General features: G+C 49.8%; 1 protein-coding gene across 1 annotated transcript; it reads left to right on the top strand.

Annotated features, from left to right (window-relative positions):
• The first annotated feature begins 1,017 nt into the window (after window positions 1–1,017).
• Window positions 1,018–14,547, top strand: DET1 (DET1 partner of COP1 E3 ubiquitin ligase). The gene is made up of 5 exons (XM_075713839.1): window positions 1,018–1,045; window positions 1,816–2,924; window positions 5,943–6,133; window positions 7,804–7,995; window positions 11,776–14,547. Exons 2-5 carry the CDS (start codon window positions 1,842–1,844, stop codon window positions 11,963–11,965), a joined length of 1,656 nt encoding a protein of 551 aa, XP_075569954.1. The 5' UTR covers window positions 1,018–1,045; window positions 1,816–1,841; the 3' UTR covers window positions 11,966–14,547.
• The last annotated feature ends 3,573 nt before the right edge of the window (window positions 14,548–18,120 follow it).

The raw sequence follows: 18,120 nt of genomic DNA, 5'->3' as shown, positions 1-18,120 counted from the left end.
ACTCATAGCTCCCGCGCCTGCCGGTGGAATGGCTCCAAGTGCCGGTGCGGCGGCTCAGCCGCGGCGAGAGGCTGGCAAATGGATCTCAAGGGCCCCCCTGACATTCCTCCTTCCTTCCCTTTGAAGGACAAGTGCCCCTTGGAGCTGCCCTCGCCGCCTCGGCCGCTAATGCACGGGGCGGGAGGGAGGATGCTGCTAAAAGCCTGGCTGAGCAGAAAGCTTTCAAGCCCCTTGGAAAGCCCAAAGGGGGGACCCAGGGGTGACCCCAATCTCTGCCACCGGCGCCGGGGTTGAGGTGTCAGGGTGCACCCCGATACATTGGCTGGCAGCAGGTGTGATGTCCCCTGCGGTGTCCCTTGTGAGGGGACTTGGGGTGCAGGGGGTGCCTGAGAATGGAGGCGTCTGGGATGCTCAAAGCATGGCGGGGCTCAGGGGGTGCTGGGGTGCGGGGATGGGGGTGCAGGATGGTGCGGGGGGCTTGGGGATGGGTGGGTGGGGGTACAGGGGGTGCTGGGATGGGGTGCAGGATGGGTGAGGGGGGTGCAAGGGTTCAGGGGGTTCAGGAAGTGCCCAGGGTGCAGGGAGGGGGGTGAAGGATGGGTGCAGGGGGTGCTGGGATAGGGTGCCGGGGTGCCTGGGGCGCAGGATGGGTGCCGAAGGTGCAGGGTGAGTGCAGGACGGGTGCAGAGTTTCAGGGTTTCCGGATAGGTGCATGGAGTGCAGGGTTTCAGGGGGTGCACGATGGGTGCAGGCTTGCAGGGGGTGCCGGATGGGTGCGGGGTGGGCGCGGGGTTTCAGGGGTGCAGGGGGTGCGCGGGCGCGCCCCGCAGCGCTCCCCCCCCCCGCCAGGGGGCGCAGGCAGCCTCGGTCGGCTGACAGTCTGGCCCGGCTGGGCGCGCCTCGCTGGCTCGGCGGCCGGAAGCGGAAGTCGGGGGGTGACGCCCACTGGCCGCCGCCGTCGCGGCGCGTCGTCGTGCGGTGGCGGAAAGATGGCGGCGGCCATAGAGTGAGCGGCGGCGGCGGGACCCAGCGCCGGGCCCGAGCGGTGAGCGCAGCCGCGGCCTCCTCCCGCCCCGCGCCGGGCTCCACCGGGTCCTTGCCTGGCTAGGAGGCCACTGCGGCCCCCGGTTTCCCCGTGTCCCATCACCCTCCGGGCCGGCGGGAGAGCAGCTCGGGGCCCCGCTCCCATCGGCAGGCGGGCCCGCAGCTTCCCTTAGGCTTCCCCTGGAGCCCGGAGTCCCTCCACAGTCCCCGGGTACCCGGGGCTCCCTGCAGCCCCCCTCGGCTGGCAGGCCCGTAGGCCGCCCCTTTTCTCCTGGTGACCCCAGCTCCCTCCGTTCTTTCCAAGCTGCCCCCCCGTGCCAGCCTGTCAGCGAGCAGATCTGCGGATTATGCCTGGCTCCCCGGACTCCCTCGTCGCTGTCTGGGAGCTTCCTCCGTTCCCTTGGTGCCCACCTGTGCCTGTCCCCCTCCCCAGCTCTCTCCATCCCCTCCCGGTGCCCCCCTGTGTCTCTTCAGCAGTCAGGCCTGCAGATCCTATCGCCCCTCAGCACACTGGTGTTCTTTCTGGGCTCCCCCTGTTATCCCTGGTACTTCCCACTGAGGTCTCCCAGTCTCTCCACCACTCCTCAGTGTCCTCCTATGTTGTCTCCCCTGCTTCCAAAGGCATGTCTGCCCCTTTCAGCTGACCCCCCTGCTCCCTGGGTGCTATGGGGCTTTCCCCAGCCCCATCTCTGCAAGCAAGTCCCTCAGTACCCTGAATTTAGCCCTTGTCTCTGTGTGGTCCCAGGGCACGTGTGTGCTCTCTCCCTGCAGGGTGAAGATGAGGTAGAGCTCTGACCATGGATCATGATGCCCCCACAATCAGGCCCCGCTGCATCCAGAACCAGAATGTCATCCACCGCCTGGAGCGCCGACGGATCAGCTCGGGCAAAGCTGGCACCCACTGGCACCAAGTCCGCGTCTTCCACCAGAACGTCTTCCCCAACTTCACCGTGGTCAACGTGGAGAAGCCACCCTGCTTCTTGCGCAAGTTCTCCCCCGACGGCCGCTACTTCATCGCCTTCTCCTCTGACCAGACCTCTCTGGAGATCTACGAGTATCAAGGCTGCCAGGCCGCGGAAGACCTCCTGCAAGGCTACGAGGGAGAGATCCTGGCCAATGGCAATGACCAAAGGTCTGTCAACATCCGGGGCCGGCTCTTTGAACGCTTCTTTGTCCTGCTCCATATCACCAACGTGGCCTCCAACGGGGAGCACTTGAACCGTGAGTGCAGCCTGTTCACCGATGACTGTCGGTATGTGATTGTCGGCTCTGCCGCGTACCTGCCCGAGGAGCCTCACCCTCCCTTCTTCGAGGTTTACCGCAACAGCGAGTCGGTGACCCCTAATCCCCGGTCCCCCTTGGAGGATTATTCCTTGCATATCATAGACCTCCACACGGGCAGACTTTGTGACACACGGACTTTCAAATGTGACAAAGTCATCCTGTCTCACAACCAGGGGCTATACCTCTACAAGAACATCTTGGCCATTCTCTCTGTGCAGCAGCAGACTATTCACGTCTTTCAAGTAACACCCGAGGGTACGTTCATCGATGTACGGACTATCGGCCGCTTCTGCTACGAGGACGATCTCCTGACTCTGTCTGCGGTGTATCCCGAGGTGCAGCGGGACACTCAGACGGGGATGGCCAACCCCTACAAAGAGCCCTTCATAAACTCTTTGAAGCACAGGCTGCTGGTGTACCTGTGGAGAAGGGCTGAGCAGGACGGAAGTGCTATAGCAAAAAGAAGGTTTTTCCAGTACTTTGATCAGCTGAGGCAGCTCCGCATGTGGAAGATGCAGCTTTTGGATGAGAACCATCTATTTATCAAATACACTAGTGAAGATGTGGTCACGCTGCGGGTGACGGATCCTTCTCAGGTACTGCCTGCCTCCTCGGGCTGCTCGTTGCTTTGGGGCAGGTGCTTAAGCAGGTACAATGCTGTGAACTGCATTTCTTAGCTGAGCCTGTGAGTGTTGTTTAGGATCCCCAGTACTTCATACTTGTGTGAACATTTGACACCTCTGACATTGAGTAACTCTCGTATCTTTTGCTCTCATAATTTCATTGCTTCCTCCTCAACTAAAAATGAGAGAGAAAAGATCTGACATGGTTATTCAGTCCCCTTTCTCCAGGGATTGTTCCCCATGCTCATAGATGCTGTACAACCCTCTTTCCCTCCCAAATCCCCAGCTGATTTTTTTTTAAGTTGGTATTTCATATAGTACACTTACATTGTAGAAGTAGTCTCTCCCTTTTCTCATGTATCTTCAAGCATGTTTTTCAAATATAACGGTCTTCATTTTTCCCCAGTAGAATTACTTTTTCTGTTCTGCCTACATACTTACTCCTTCAAGCTTCATCGAGAGATAGTATTTATGATCTCTCCAAATTGGAGTAGCAGCTCTTAGATCTAGGTAATGTGCCAATTGCTTCTGCTTTCAGTTTAGTACTAAAGAAGTCGAGTTAGAGCAAATGTAGCTCAGCCAGTGCTGGGCCCCTCCAGGTGTTTCACTATCCCACAGGTTGATCATTTCTTTTCACTACTGTTAGAGTGGTGGTCAGGTTTTGAGCTCTGTGAAACTGGGAAGAATGTTTTTTTTAACCTGTTCTGTCCCTTTAATCTGCTTGGTTTTTATTCTGTTGAAGGTATTTAGTAAGAATTCGTAACAAATCTCCAGTGCTGCATGTAGGTCTGATTGTTCCCTAGACTTCCTTTCTCTTCCTGCCTATCTGCCAGATACAGGACTTAGATCCTAGAAGAAATGAACAGTAGTTCTTTGTGTAATGCCTTAGTCTAATTTTTCCTGGAAGATGACTCTAGTTTGTTTTATTTTTTTCTTATGTGACGTTTATTTGGGGGAGTTACTTTGGGAGGGAATAGGTAAGGCTTAATCTAATCAATTTTACACATTTGTCTAAAACTGAGCAGCTGTCTCAAAAATATTAAAGCTTTGTGGAGCTGGCCTGCAGCGTTCTGCTCATTGCTGCTATCTGGAATGGTGCTCCTGACCCTGATGTAAAAGTTTGTGGTAGGCTTGGCTCCGCGCTCTGCTGTGGTTACCAAGGCTTTTGTGCCTGGTTTGCTGCAGCGTACTCTTGACTCCCTTCACCCGAGGGTTACGTTAAGATGCAGGCAACAGTTTGTTTGTGGTGTTTGTCAGGCGGTGTGTTTTCTGCTGGAGGAAAAGCATTTTATTTCTCAGTTCTATCAGGAGATAATTCCAGATGTGAAGCAGTCTCCGCAGACCTGCCTGAGCGTAGGCTTTCTGTTAGGGCTTCCTGAAGAAAACTTGGCTCACAAAATACCTAAAGCTCTGATTTTTCTTTCATCTGTCAGAGAGGAACATGAGGTTTCATCTAATTCCAGGCTTCTCTCTTCTCTCTGGCTTCCCTGCCAAGAAGGTTGAGGAAGTTGCTGTTCATGCTTGTGGGTTGCTTGTATACTGTGAGGGTCCGTACACCGAATCCTTCAAGAATTTTAATCGCATGCTGTGTATATGTAGCTTGGGCTTGATGGTTGTTGTTGTTCTAGGCTTGTGTTGATAGACTTGGCAGCTTTGCCGTGTGATTTCTGTGACACTCGACTTCTGCCACCCATGCTGTGACAGTGTTTTGCCTGTGTTACAGGTGCTGCTAAAAAGCAGCAAGGGTAGTTTCGCTGGTCAGGGGCATCCTGTAGAAGTGTCTATGTGTTAACCTGGCAAAGGAACTTTTTTATTGAAGGTTGGAGGATACTCCCTTCAATCTTCAATGATGTAAATAGTTTTTCCCTCTGCTGTCTCCTCTTATTTTCTCTCTGCTCCAACCCTGTATTTCAGAAGGGCTTCCCTTTCCTCAGGCAGTAGTCTAGTGAGTAACCTCATCTAGTGTGCTTCATTTTGACATGTGGGGGCTGGATTGTATTATCACAATTTATTTTGGGTCTGTAAAACAAACCAACCTTGTGATATTTGCAGGTGGGTGGGGTGGGCAGAGTGCCTGCCGTCATCCCTGAGCATTGTTTGGGAGCAGGAGGTGAAGCAGTTAGAAATTGCCTTTATTGACGGAAGATTTAACCAGATATGTGCATATACCATGGGAATTAGTTACCTTTGAAGTAAGGGCAGGTGCTTACTTTGGGGTGCTGGGGTGTTAGTGCTCCTGTCTCTAACGAAAGCTACCTTTGATGACCAAGGGTTAAATCTGCCCTTTCCGAATGGGGTGGGAATGTCGTCTCCATTTGATGTAGCTGTGCTGACACAGTGTCACCTTTTTCCTGATTTCTTGCTCGTTCGTGCTATGAACCACTGCCATTGCCAATACACAGCGTGGTACCTGGGCCTTCTTGCATGAGAATGTTGGCATTAAAAAGAAGTCATTAATGTCTTTCAGATTTTCATTTCTGTGCTGGCAGGGTACCTGGAGGGCACAACTTTTTGTGGGCAGTGGTGTAGTGCACAGTACACTAAAAAGGCTCATCTCTGTGTGATGGAAATATTAAGAAGGGGAAGAAAATAATGTCTCTCTGCAAAGGAAAAAATAATTTGTGGCCAGTTAGCACTGGATTTAATATAATTTTGTCAGCAGGAACAAAAATTAAATTTGGCACTTTAGAAAGCGTTTTGGATTTGGTGGAGGTTAGAGAGGAAGAGAAAACAGAAATATTGACATCCATTTTGAGTTGAAAAATTGGAAGCCCATTAAGTTTTCTTCGTAAATAATCACAGTTAAGAGGTGGATAATTCGGTACCTGTTGAGGCATTTGAATAGCAGGATGGATTAGTGTGAGGATGTGGGATTCTCCTGTGCTGCAGAGAAATTTGGACAGGATCTGCGGTGTCATGCAGGGAGAAGGAAGGGACAGCTTCCCCACCTGTGCTCTCCTGGGTAACTGCTGCCTCTGCCTCTCTCCCCAGCCTTCGTTCTTCGTCGTGTACAACATGGTGACCACAGAGGTTATTGCTGTATTCGAGAATACGTCCGATGAGCTGCTGGAGCTGTTTGAGAACTTCTGTGACCTCTTCAGGAATGCCACCCTGCACAGTGAGGCGGTCCAGTTTCCCTGCTCAGCTTCCAGCAACAACTTTGCCAGGCAGATCCAGCGCCGGTGAGCCATTCGGAGCATGCTTTATACCGTATAGACACACGGTCGCCCCCATCAGCTGAAGGCTAGTATCAAATAACGATGGCAACCCTGAGAAAACCAGTTCCTTTAGTTGCTGGGCGATGCAAGGGTCTGGCTTGTACATGGTTCATCTTGCAGCCTCATGCATCTGATTTTTTATATTCCACAGCATCTGTCTTGTTACAGGAAGGAACAAAGCAGTGGCAATCCAGTGCTTAGAAGAAGGAAGAGGAATTTTGAGGGAAAGATGTTTCAAGCTCTCCTTGAGCAGTAACTCTTCTGGAGGTTATTGAAGTGTTACTGCCCAGTAGCTTAGGTCCCTGAAGATAAGATTTGTCAAGATGCTAGCGTCACCTAATTGGATGTATTTTGCCAAGTGGCATTCTCTGAATTTAGTGTGTATCAAACTGTGTTCTGTTGTGTTTTCTCTAACATCAGTCACAAGCTCGTGGTTCTTGTCAAACTGTGCTAGGAGAAAGGAAACTCATCTGCCTAGACCTATTGTGAAAGCTGAGCACAATATCAAAATAACCTGGGTTTCTAGAATGTGCTTTAACAGTCCAATGTGGTTTTAATGAGGCAGAGTGTGTTATTTCTCTTGGAATATATTTTTATGTGACTCAGGGTGTTTTGTTCTTCCACTGACTTGTTTCACATCATCCAAAGTACTTGGCAATCACTTATGGGCATGAAGCTTCTGTTGATTTTAGGTTGACGTCACATAAGTAAGAGGAAGTTGACGGTGTCTGTAACATTCTAGAGCTGCCTATCAGGAAATCCATAATGCTTAGTGGGAGAGAGAATGAGAGAGCTCACCGCAGACACCCAAAGAGCAGCTCCTGCCTTTTGTTAAAGTAGAGAGGAGAATCTTTTCATCCCCTTGGCTACAAGGGCCTGTGAACATGAGTGTTTAATTTCCATGGCAAAGTATAATAGAGCATAATCCACAGCGAGCTGGCTTTTGTCTGAGTGTTTCTTGTCAAATGGAAATGTTTTACCCTCCTTGATGTATGACATCCATGCAGCTGATCTGACTTCCCATGAGCACATGGAAAGCTCAGATTTTACTTGGAAAGAGAAATCCAGCCTGTGTTAATCTCTCCACCAGGAAGAACTTTCAGCTCACTGTAGTTTCTGAAGAGCTTTAGTCTTCTCGTCAAGGTTCTTCCATGTCTAAGGTTTCTCTCTTTACGCATTTAAAATACAGCAGCTAGAGAGAGGAGGATTCTGAAGTCAACATTAAGGGCTCAACTGTTACCATGAAACCCTCTGGCTTTTGCTTATGCTGTTTCCAGGCTTCATGGTAAAACTTGGATTGACTGATAAGCTGCTAATCCATCTCTCCCTGTTTCTGATCCTGTTCATTTCCTGTACTGCAGAGCAGCTGGGGCCAGACCTTGTGAGTAGGCACAGTCTTGTCCTTCTGTCAGTTTGGACATTCAGAGCAGAAACAGTAATGATGAGGGAGGATAAAAAGGTCACCAGAACTGGTTGATGCTTGAATCACTGTGATACATCTTTGGAAATGAGCTGTTTAGTTCTTACACTGCTGCTGTTTTTCTTTCCCTGTCAGTTTTCCTCCTTAGTTTATTTAAGCTGTGCTGTTCACCTGTGGCCTTTGTGAATAAAACCTGTTTCTTGGTTTGCTACAGGTTCAAAGACACTATCGTGAATGCCAAGTATGGAGGGCACACAGAGGCCGTGCGGAGGCTGCTGGGCCAGCTCCCGATCAGCGCCCAGTCGTACAGCGGCAGCCCATACCTCGATCTCTCCCTTTTCAGCTATGATGACAAGTGGGTGTCAGTCATGGAGCGGCCCAAGACCTGCGGTGATCACCCTATAAGGTATGGAACAGGTCAAGAAGCTGTATGTGAGAACAGTGCGAGAGTAACTCTAAATCACCTCTGCCATGTGGTGTCAAATATGCAGAAAAGGGAGTAGATAGAGGCATTTCTCTTATGATGTCCTTTCAGCAGAGGGTTTATTTCAGCAGTCCCACAAAGCTTGGCTGCTCTCCTTGCAATAACTGTTTTATCTTGTAGGTGTGGGAGGGCTCTTTAGGTCTTCTTGCTGAGCTGCCCTGGGGAAGGTTTGGGTGCTGAAGCCTGAGCCTTTTCCATATGAATGCTCTTGTTCTTCCTCCTCCTCTTGCAGTCCTGCCATTGTGTTTGGGCTGCAGAGTGATATGGTTCTGGATGCCTGCTTTCCTGTGCCGGAAGGATCCCTTTTGAGCACGTGGGTTTAACTGGCAAGGATGATCTGGTTTGTCCTGTGAATAAAATAGCAGCTGGGTTAGGTGTTATTCAGAATGCTTGTGGTATTGATTTAGCTATTTTCAGACATCCCTTGTTTACAGTTCTCACCCTGGGAGCTGTACTCCTCTTCATACCCCCCTTCTTTCTGTGATCTATAGGAAATTTGTTTCGGTAGTAGGAGGTTTAGCCAGGTGTAAGGGCCATTCTGTGCCTCTTCTGCCTGAGTCTTTGATGCTGGCAGAAGGAATAAGTCTGAGCTTGGGAATAAGGAAGTTTGCAATGCTTCTTGCAGAAACCCCAAGACTATTTATTTCTTTTTGTTGGCTGCAGCCGTGGCTACAAGTACTAGTGGTTAAAAATCCAACATCTCTGACCTGAAAGGCTCAAAGAGGCTGAGTTCTCCAGGCAGAATAATCTTTCCACTTACAGTACTGCAAAAGCAAACCTATGCTCTGAAAACAAAGAGAGCCTTCAATGCCGAAGTGCTTTGTTCAGTGACTGCACACATGTTGGGAGCTCAGGCAGCCTAGGGAGACCATTCTGGCTGGTTTCCCAACTTTATTTTCATCAATGCATTCTCAAAAAGTGGTTTCATGTCTCCCCTGGCCCTGACTCAGGTGGCGGGGAACCTCTGATTATTCCTGAGCTCTCAATTCCCAAATTATGTATATTTAATTGATTTTTCTGCCTGTATGATTTGGTTTGATCTCCAGCTCCCATGTTATCTGCAGAGAAAAGCCTGCCCTTTCCCTCTTGTCATGCTTGACGTTGGGAAAACTTGCAGGGCGGCAGTTGTCTGCCAGCGCCAACCTGCGTATGGCTCCCGCAGACAAAAGGGAGCAAAACCGCAGTCATTTGCTGCGGTTACGTCTTTGTAGTAAACAAAACGAAGTGCCACCTTCCCTCCCTCCCCTGAGCAAACCGGTGTTTCAGAGCCAGAGCTTTTAAAGCTCAAAGCTGTGCAGAGTCAATTAGGACTTGAATAGGGCCTCGGAGCAGTGGGGCTCCTGGTTTTTGGAAAGTAAGCAGAAGACGAGGCACTAGCCTTAACCATTCAGTAGCTGAAATAGTGCTGCTGTTTTTCTCACATGCAAAACAAAGGGATTAATAAAATAATGCTGCTGCCTGTTGTGGTTAGAGGGCTTGGAAATGAGGGGCCACAGGATTTGTAATGCAAGTCCTATAAATGGCTGGAGTGCAAAACACTTCAGTAGCTAAGGGTGTTATAATCTGTGTGCAGTTTCCTGGCACGACGTGCAAGATAGGAAGGCCTCCGTGCCTTTTACACATCAGTTTCAGCGACTCTGCACGCTGTGTCCTTTTAACCCTTAGTGCCTTTCTGCATCCCAGAAGGTTCAACTCTCGTCTCTGGCTGCTTGAGAGACCAGGGATGGTTTGCTCTCGGGAGGGAAGGACTTTAGGTTCCCCATCACCTCCGTCTTCCAGTATCTTTTCAGGAGGCTTGAAGAGATATTCACTGGGTGAAATGATGGCACTTGTGAGGAAGAGGCTCTAACACAGCCTTACCTATAGTGGGGGGTCTCTAAAATCCATCTAGATGGCTAATAAGGAGCCATTTAACCAAAAAATTGGTTGCAGATAAATCTTCCATTTTCATACTGTTTGAAAAGGCTGGTCTTGCTGTTTCTGTTGACATACAATTTTATATTGCAGTGCCTAATTTATCCCAAGAGTGAGAGCCCATGGAAATGGCCTCTGATTGCAGAGCACTTTTAAAAATAGATTTAAAAGTACCAGACTGAGCACATCTTTGAGATTACAGGGAGCTTCATCTTGAGTAGTAAATTATTGTGAATTGGGGAGAGAGAGGAGCAGACAGGGGACTGTGCTTTATTTAAAGAATGACCCTCTGCATACCCAGCCTTGTGTAGGAGGGAAAGGGCTTTTTGAAAAGCCAAATACCAAGATTGTGACTCTCTTGCTGGGTTCTTGTGTGCAATTTTCAGGCAGGGCTGGCTGGCACTTTGATTCAGAGGAAAGGAGAGGAGAGTGGCCCTCCAGGAGGAACATGAGGTTCTCAATAGGCTGTGTTGTTAAAATGTGGAGTATGTCTGCTCCTGAAACAGCATTGCCTGTATCTGTCATCACCCATTCTTCCAGGCTGAGAGCTGAGTGCATCGTATTGCTGGCGGGGGGGAAATGTGCTCTGATATTAAAAGCATTCTGTGAGTTAAAACCAGAGGAAAATGCAAAATACCCACATGTACTAAGTGATGGTGGAAAAGGAAACAGCTGGGAGGCAAAATGGCAATTCTGTGCCCGAAAGTGAAAGAACGGAGAAAATGGTCTAGGGCACTGAGACAGCTTCAGGGCAAGAACTTGAGTTAGAGCCCAGCTGCTTTGTGAAGATACCACATCCCAGAAACCTCCACTACCACGTTCCAGAAACCTCCACCAAAGTCTTGGGGAAAGTGGTGTCATCGCAGAGGGTACCCTGTTCCCACAGCAGCACAGGACAGTGGTGTTACCTGGACTTATATTGGTTACACAGAGTATGCAGAGAAGGTTAAAGAAGCAAAGAGCTTCCGAGACTTGCCTGTCTCTTCAGCACTGTTTGCCTCATCCCCTCGGCAATGTTCCATTTGTGCTAAAGCTCTGTTCCAGAGCTCACCTGTTTGGACACACAAATGAGCTTGACCCACAGGCAGGTTTGTGGGTGACAGCAGAAGGACACAAGGTTTTCCTTGACCTCTGCTCTTGCTGTGATTGTTGAATGCTATCCACCAGGTACTTCCTGCCCAGCCTATCTTGTGAATGCTTTTTTGATGGAAATCTAAAAGGAATTGCAAAGCCTCGCTTGAACTGTAAAATACAACTTGGTGCCCTTGAGCAGAATTGGATCCAGCTGTTCACCTTCCTTGACTGAATGGGGATGTAGTGGGGCACAAGAGCAGCAGCGTAAAGCCTACCTGGCAGCAGCAGAGGAAAGGGGTGGCCTTACACTGAGTGAAGGTCATTGCTAAGGGAAGTGAGCTCAGTTCCATACGGTATATCTGCCTTAGGGATCCAGGGGAGCAGCTTGCATTAAGAGAGGATGGAGAGCCAGCACAGGTGGGGCCTGGACCAAACTTATTCCCTCTTGTGAAGTCAGCTACGTCCACCAAAATGACAGGCAGAGTTCTCTCACTGATGACACTAAAATGAAGTCAAGCTTTTCTAGACAGTGGAAAACTAGCTGCCCCGGGAGGGACTTTCCTGTGTAGCCAAGAGCCAGACACCCAGCTGAGGACCTCTTGTCCCTGAGGGAGTACCAGACGTTGAACAAGGCGCTTGTCTCTGTGTGTGAAGAGCCCAGATGGCAAAGTCAATAGTCAGGAACTGCCATAATTGACTTTCTCTTCTTTTCAGATTTTACGCTCGTGATTCTGGCCTCCTGAAGTTTGAGATCCAGGCAGGACTCCTGGGGCGACCCATCAATCATACAGTGCGACGTCTGGTTGCGTTCACCTTCCACCCCTTTGAGCCCTTTGCCATCTCGGTGCAGCGCACTAATGCAGAGTACGTGGTTAACTTCCACATGAGGCACAGCTGCACATAGGACGACACATAGCTGGGCTGGCTGCTCTCCTTGGGTCTGGGCCTGTGCCACAGACACACCAAAGCCAGACACTCACGCCTTCTAGGAAACCAAACCGTCGCTCATGTCAAGAAACCTGATCTGGGAGCTCCTACCAGCCGACATCTCGCAGGGCCCTCAGCTGTGGAAAGATGATCTGCTCAAGTTAGACCTGCGAATGTTTCTTCTGACCCTGTTTGTACTGCGGAGGGCCCCGCTGCATTAAGCGCTGCTGTCGTTCCCTATTTCTGTTGATGAACAAAGTGTAGCTGAGGTTCTTTTCCTGGTTTCCCAGAGGCACGTCCGTTTTTTCTCCTGTTGTAGGTCTTAGGATGGCAAAGATGGAGTTGGCAACACATTTGTGGAGTATTCCCTTCTGCGCTGGTGCTCTTCTACCTTGTTGACACAAGCAGCTTGTTGTAGAGGGAATGGTTGGAAGCCATGGGGAGGGCTTAGAAATACAGCTACCTGTGTTTGTATCTTCAGTGTTACTAGGGAAATGAAATCCTGTTCTCATCCACACAGTCTACTCATGTGATTTTAATATGCCAGAGGTCAGGAAAAAAAGGTGTGAGAAATCACTGCAGTTGAGAGACATGAGGTGCATTCCTGACTCTTACGCAAGTCACTTAATCTTTGTGCCTTAGTATCTGTAAAAGCTCCTAAGTGAAAGGTGGTGTGTTAATACCCAAAAGCCAGGGCAGCTGGCTGTGTCTGTAATGCACGAGGAGGTGGGCACGGAAAGAAGATGGGTGGCTGGGAACAGCAGCTCCTTGGTCACGTCGGAAGGACTTTTCCGCAGCATGAGGGTGAATCCTCATGGCCATCTGCAGGTGCTGCTGCTGAGGGGAAGGGAGACCCAGCTGCTGGCACCCTCCTGTATGTTGGAGTACGAGAGTGGAGAATTACTAGCATTTGGGTTTCCCCAGGAAGGAGGGAGGAGACCTGAATTAATGTGCATTGCTGCAGGTTTGCAGTTAGGAGATGAGTTTGTTGACTTAGGTTGCTTACCTATCCCTGTTCGATACGCTGTTCTCTGTGAGAACCCCATTTGCTGTTCCAAGGCTTCAGAGCACAGCTGGCTGGTGCGTCGATGCTGACTGAACCACTGCAGTGTTTATGCTGCCGATAAAATAAGCTCCTGGGGGTAGTGTTACCTGCCACTGTGGGCTGGTGAGGATGCTGGCCTGCCCTTCTCTCTTAAAAATGGAGTTTTTGGTTGTAGGCCAACATTTGGGTTTTTCTGCACATGGGCTGGTTTATGACTGTGTGCTGCCAGGCAGTGCAACCATCCCAGCACCATGAGGTGCTCCGTCGGAAGCTGGAGCCTGCTGTTGTCCCATTCCCGTGGGAGTTGCAGAGGGGGCATTAGAAAATTGGTGCTTATACATGGGAGACCCTCTACTTTAAATGACCCTGTGGGTGTCTTGTTTGGACCAAAATGAGCTGTGGGTGAGGTGTTGTGGCCACATGCCTGTGAAGAGCAGTATTGAAGTCATGTGTTCATTTTGCATGGTAATGCATAGGAAAATAACTGTGTGGGTTGTTGGTGCCTGCTTATGGCATGAATAGCGGCCCTCGTAATGGAGGGTGCCCTGGGGTCCTTGAATCAGCCTTTACTCTCTGTCTCATGGTACTTCTCTCCTCTCCTGGCCTTGCTAAATGTATTTCTAGGGTAAGACATTGTGTTTCACTGCTCTTTTCCTGGTGTTTGCACTGTTGGTTTCTCAGGTCTGTCAGGAGCGACTTCAGGTCAGAAGACTGCTAATAGAGGAGGTGTCAGGCAACACGTGCTTTAGCTCCAGGTTCCTCTCCATCTAATAACACTATTTGTTAAGGTTTTAGGTTTTTATCCTGTGATCCGTTCCTCAAACATTCAATTAAAGCTCCAAGTGGAGAATCATTTGCACATTGTAGATCATGGATTTACCTCCTTCTGCACCACTCTCACATTTGTTCACACTTCCAGTATGAGGCTTTTTTTCCAAAGCTCTCAGCAGCTCCATCCAAGACTGGGTTTACTCCTTGGCGTCACAGCCTGGGAGGTCAGAGCTTACTAAAATAGCTGTCAGATCTCCATTTAGATATTTTCTGGTGGTAAAAATATAAACCATTTCAGCAGTCAGGGCTTTTGCCGGATTCAGGCTGTCCTGTGTGAAGCAGAGAGCATGGCACGGATTGTTGGACTTGGGGCTGAGAGACCAGAGATCTGTTCCTAGCTCTGCTATTAAATTGTTCTGTGACTGGGGGCAAATCTCTTCCTGTTCCAGCTGGTGTTTTCTTCTCTGTAAATGAGGCCAAAACCCTATTTTCAGCTTTTGTAAAACACTTTCAGATTCATGGATAAAAAGTGCTGGATAAGTGCTAAGTATTTTCTTACTATGTTTGCAGACAAACTGATTGATCATTCTGGGTACTAATTGCCTTGGAGTAGCATAGCAGATCCTCTGGTCTTGGCTGCTGCATTTTATATCTACAACAGAGTTAATTTTATTACAGAAATGTATTGAAAGGAAAGTCTCTCATGCTTGAAATTTTGACTCTTCTATTTAAGAAACAAAAAGTGTGTGTGTGGTGGGGAGGGTGGGAGGAAAGGGGATATATTTTCTACCTGATATTTTTCCTAGGCTAGGATGAAGATTTGTTAGCAACACAAGACAAAAGTGGAATAAACAGAATTTGCTTTAAGAGCCTGATTTATTGTCGTCTTCTTCCAAAAATCTTAGCGCTGCAGATGGGAATCCCGTTGCTCAGAAGAGGTGGCAGCGGTGTGCCTTGGACTACACAGGCATATTGCATGTGAGTTTGCTGCCTCTTCCTGGCACCTGGAGTACCAGTGTGCTTAAGGATGTTCCTGCCGGAGGCATTTCTGTAGTTACCGCAGATTTCTCTGAGGGAGGAATCCTTGGCCTTCAGTTACATTTTTTTTCCCCTTTGTATGTTATTACTAGCCCAACTTGTATTCAGAGACTCTTCCATTTATAGCATGTCTAACCTTGTGGCCATTTTCTGATGATGCTCCATGATCAAGAGATGGAAACTGAATGACACACCTTGCTTGGCAGAAGAGCCATCACCTACCCACTTCTTTTCGGTTGGGCTAAGGCACTCGTATTTTCGGCTGCCTGCTGCTCCCAGCCGTGATGCAGCTTTGCAGAACATTGTGGCTGAAAACATGCGGACGGGACCTTCCCAAAGTCTGGGATCCCCTTGTAATCCACTGCTGCTCTGTAACAACCTAGCAGCATCCCTGTTTGTGTTAGTTCCTCTAAGCATCTGCCTCTTGGGTATGAAAGCCACTTTCCTTTGAACCCTTCCTCCATTTTCGTGTGTGCAGTTCTCTGCTGTTTTCCTTTGGAGACCTTGAGCGTGCCAGAAAGCTCTTGAGCCTGTGGCTTTTCAGATAGGCACTAAGTGACAGGGAGATGCTTGACTTGGAAACCATGTTTGACTGGCAGCAGAATCCTATTATTTTATTACTTCTTGTGCTGCCTTTGCTTTTAAAAAAAAGTATTAGAAGCTTGCAATATTTCTTATATAAACTGCATTAGACGGCGAGCCACAGAAATCCCATTAGAATCAAACCTATGTATCCATTAATGGTGTGTCCCTACTAAAGACTCCTTTCAATTAACCTTCCAGCACTGAGTGGCTGGACCTGATTTAGCTCCCTGATGTTCTTGGTGTACTTAGGACCTTCCTTTTACTTGGGTGCTGGCATCTATTATGCTTCCCTTGGTCCTTTTTGACCCAGCTAGAAGAATCAGATTTCTGATGCTTTAAGAAGTCTCTTCATCTTTCTTGTTTGTGTTCTCTGTTTTGCTGCTTTTCTGCCAGCTTTTCCTGCAGCATCTCTCAGTGCTGTGGGCAGAGAGATGGTAAAGGCTGGATGGCAATGGGACATGTGGCTCTCCGACAGCTTTCATCCTTGTGTGAACCCTTATCAGATAGGTGCACACTGCAGGGCAAATAGATGGTCCGGGACAGGATTTTGTGTGTTTGCTTTTGCCTTGCTTTCCTAGTTTCAGAGCCCAGGTTGCTGATGTGCCTGAATCCTTGTGCTTTCCTGTCTTGTTACATGGTTGTAAAAGCTTTTCTGGCCAAATACTGCTCAAGAGGAGGGAATGGTGAAAGGGCTTTTATTTTTTTTTTCTTTTTTTCCTTGCTCCAGGGCTGTGGAGGACGTGGGCTGAGCTGTGCAAAGTCAGTCATTGTAGCAGTAACAGCCTGGCACTACCTGCCCACCAGGCTGACTGCTCATCAGGCAGCAGCGTCCCCTGCTAGAGCTGTTTGCTGGCTGAGGTCTGATTTGCCTTTGTTTCTCTCGGGGAAGAGCTGTACTTACTGCGTAAGGAAATGAGTTCTCAGAAAAATACTGATGTGGGAAAAACCCTGAATTGCACATTCTTTTCCTGATGTTTTGACATAAAAATACCGCACCGGTTTTAGACTAGCAATCTGGAAACCAGTAATTCGTGGGCAGCTATCGTGGTCCTGCATGCGAGGAGAAGCGAAAAGGGGCACAGTGCCCCTAGCCTCTGCTGCTTAGGGCTGTGCTGCAGCATCTGGATAACGTGTTGGCCCTCGCTTGGTTAACAAGGAGTGGAGGACATCGTACGAGCCCACAGGCTTTGCTGCATTTGTGCAGAGGTAATTTTTTACTATGTCTCTTGTTTCTTTCCTCCCAGAAGTCAAATCCTTTCCTAGGGCACCTTCTAGCTGTTGCAGTTTGCTGGCAGGGTGATTGCTGTCTGTTCTTGGTTTTGCCAGGATGACAAGCACACCTGAAAATTTGAGGATGGTTTTAGGGGAGCGTGGCAGGGAGATGCTCAGTGGGTGCCCAGGGCCCTTGGCAGGCCAGAGGGAGGAGGAATGCAGGGAGAGATACCTCCCAGGGGAGCTTTGCTAGAGGAGGAGCGGCACAGCACTTGGCCACTGTGGAAGAAAATCCTAGAGAAACTGCAACAAGTCAATGGAAAGTCATGGGTAATACTACAAAGCCTGCAGCATTTCCTGCATTCTGCTTTGCCCAGTTATAAACTGGAGCCGTTGGAGGAGTTTATTTTCCATAGGTGACATAGCTAGTTTGAATTCAGCCTTTTTAAAGCCAGGAACATGCTACTTCTATGCTCTGTGGCTGTTCCCCTCTTTTTTTCTCCCCAGTAGCTTTGCAACATGCCAAGTGTGGGCCAGAGCAGCCCTGGCTTTGCCCAGAGGACTCCCTGAGCCCCTGCTCAGTGCACCATCCAGCTTCTGAAAGCTGCTCTTGCACAGATTCATCCTCCCATCTGCCAGTGTCCTTCCTCCCTCCAGGCTGTGACAGCCTCAGGTAGGGAGGCAGAGCGATACAAGAGAGAGTTGGGTGCCCCAGCACCCTGCTTCCATCCCAGTGCCTGATGAACTGGGAGGATGCTTCTGGTTGCATGGGATGGGGCTGCTGAAGATGTGCTGGTGGTGTTGGCATCCAGCCCCGGACCTGAGCCCTGCCAGAGCCCAGCCCAGCCCCGGGGGTGCTGGAGCCAGGGGATGTGTAGGATAGGCTGTGCGTGGGGGCCTGGGGGGGTGAGAGCCAGGCAGGTGGCAGGGAAGCCCTGCCAGAGCTGGCCGGCCACTGTTTGATGTGATTTTAGGGTGCTAATAAAGAGCAGCGGGCAGCACTGCATCCCTCCGAGCGCCTGCTCACCGCCACCAAGCTTGTCATTTGATAGCTCCTTGGTGCTCCTCAAAGGCATAAAATGGAGCAATGCCGGATTAGATGTACCCGCTGCCCTTGGCGAGCGCCGGGGAGATACGGTCCTCGCCCTCCCGCCTCCGGCCTGCTGGCGCCCAGCGCCGTCGCCGTGGCAACGGGGAGAAACAGCCATTCGCATGGAAACGGCCTTGCTGCGCCCAGCAACCGATTCGGGGAAAATGGTTCAAATGGCGAGTTTGGAGAGGTGAGGGGCACCGGCACCCCTGCGGCAACTGGCGGGGAACCCTGGCCCGTGCCGCTGCGCGGAACCTGCATCCCGTGGGATCTCGCAGCGTCGGCACCGTCCCCACGGTGGGACCCCCCTCCTGAAACACCAGCATCGCCCCTGTCGAGAGCAGTGTGTGCTCTCACGTCTCCGGCCGTGAAGGATGGTTTTCATTGCTGC

This window comes from Pelecanus crispus, chromosome 7, assembly GCF_030463565.1.
Source record: "Pelecanus crispus isolate bPelCri1 chromosome 7, bPelCri1.pri, whole genome shotgun sequence".
In the NCBI taxonomy this organism is placed as follows: Eukaryota; Metazoa; Chordata; class Aves; order Pelecaniformes; family Pelecanidae; genus Pelecanus; species Pelecanus crispus.
The sequence above is the reverse complement of the archived record's forward strand: the minus strand, read 5'-3'. Positions and strand labels throughout refer to the sequence as shown.

What these genes read in the sequence shown, in the direction of transcription:
- DET1 (XM_075713839.1), top strand. Translation starts at nt 1,842, where the DNA reads ATGGATCATGATGCCCCCACAATCAGGCCCCGCTGCATCCAGAACCAG. An exon ending in GGGTGACGGATCCTTCTCAG is followed by an intron (nt 2,925 to 5,942) that starts GTACTGCCTGCC and finishes CTCTCTCCCCAG; the next exon opens with CCTTCGTTCTTCGTCGTGTA. An exon ending in TGCGGTGATCACCCTATAAG is followed by an intron (nt 7,996 to 11,775) that starts GTATGGAACAGG and finishes TCTTCTTTTCAG; the next exon opens with ATTTTACGCTCGTGATTCTG.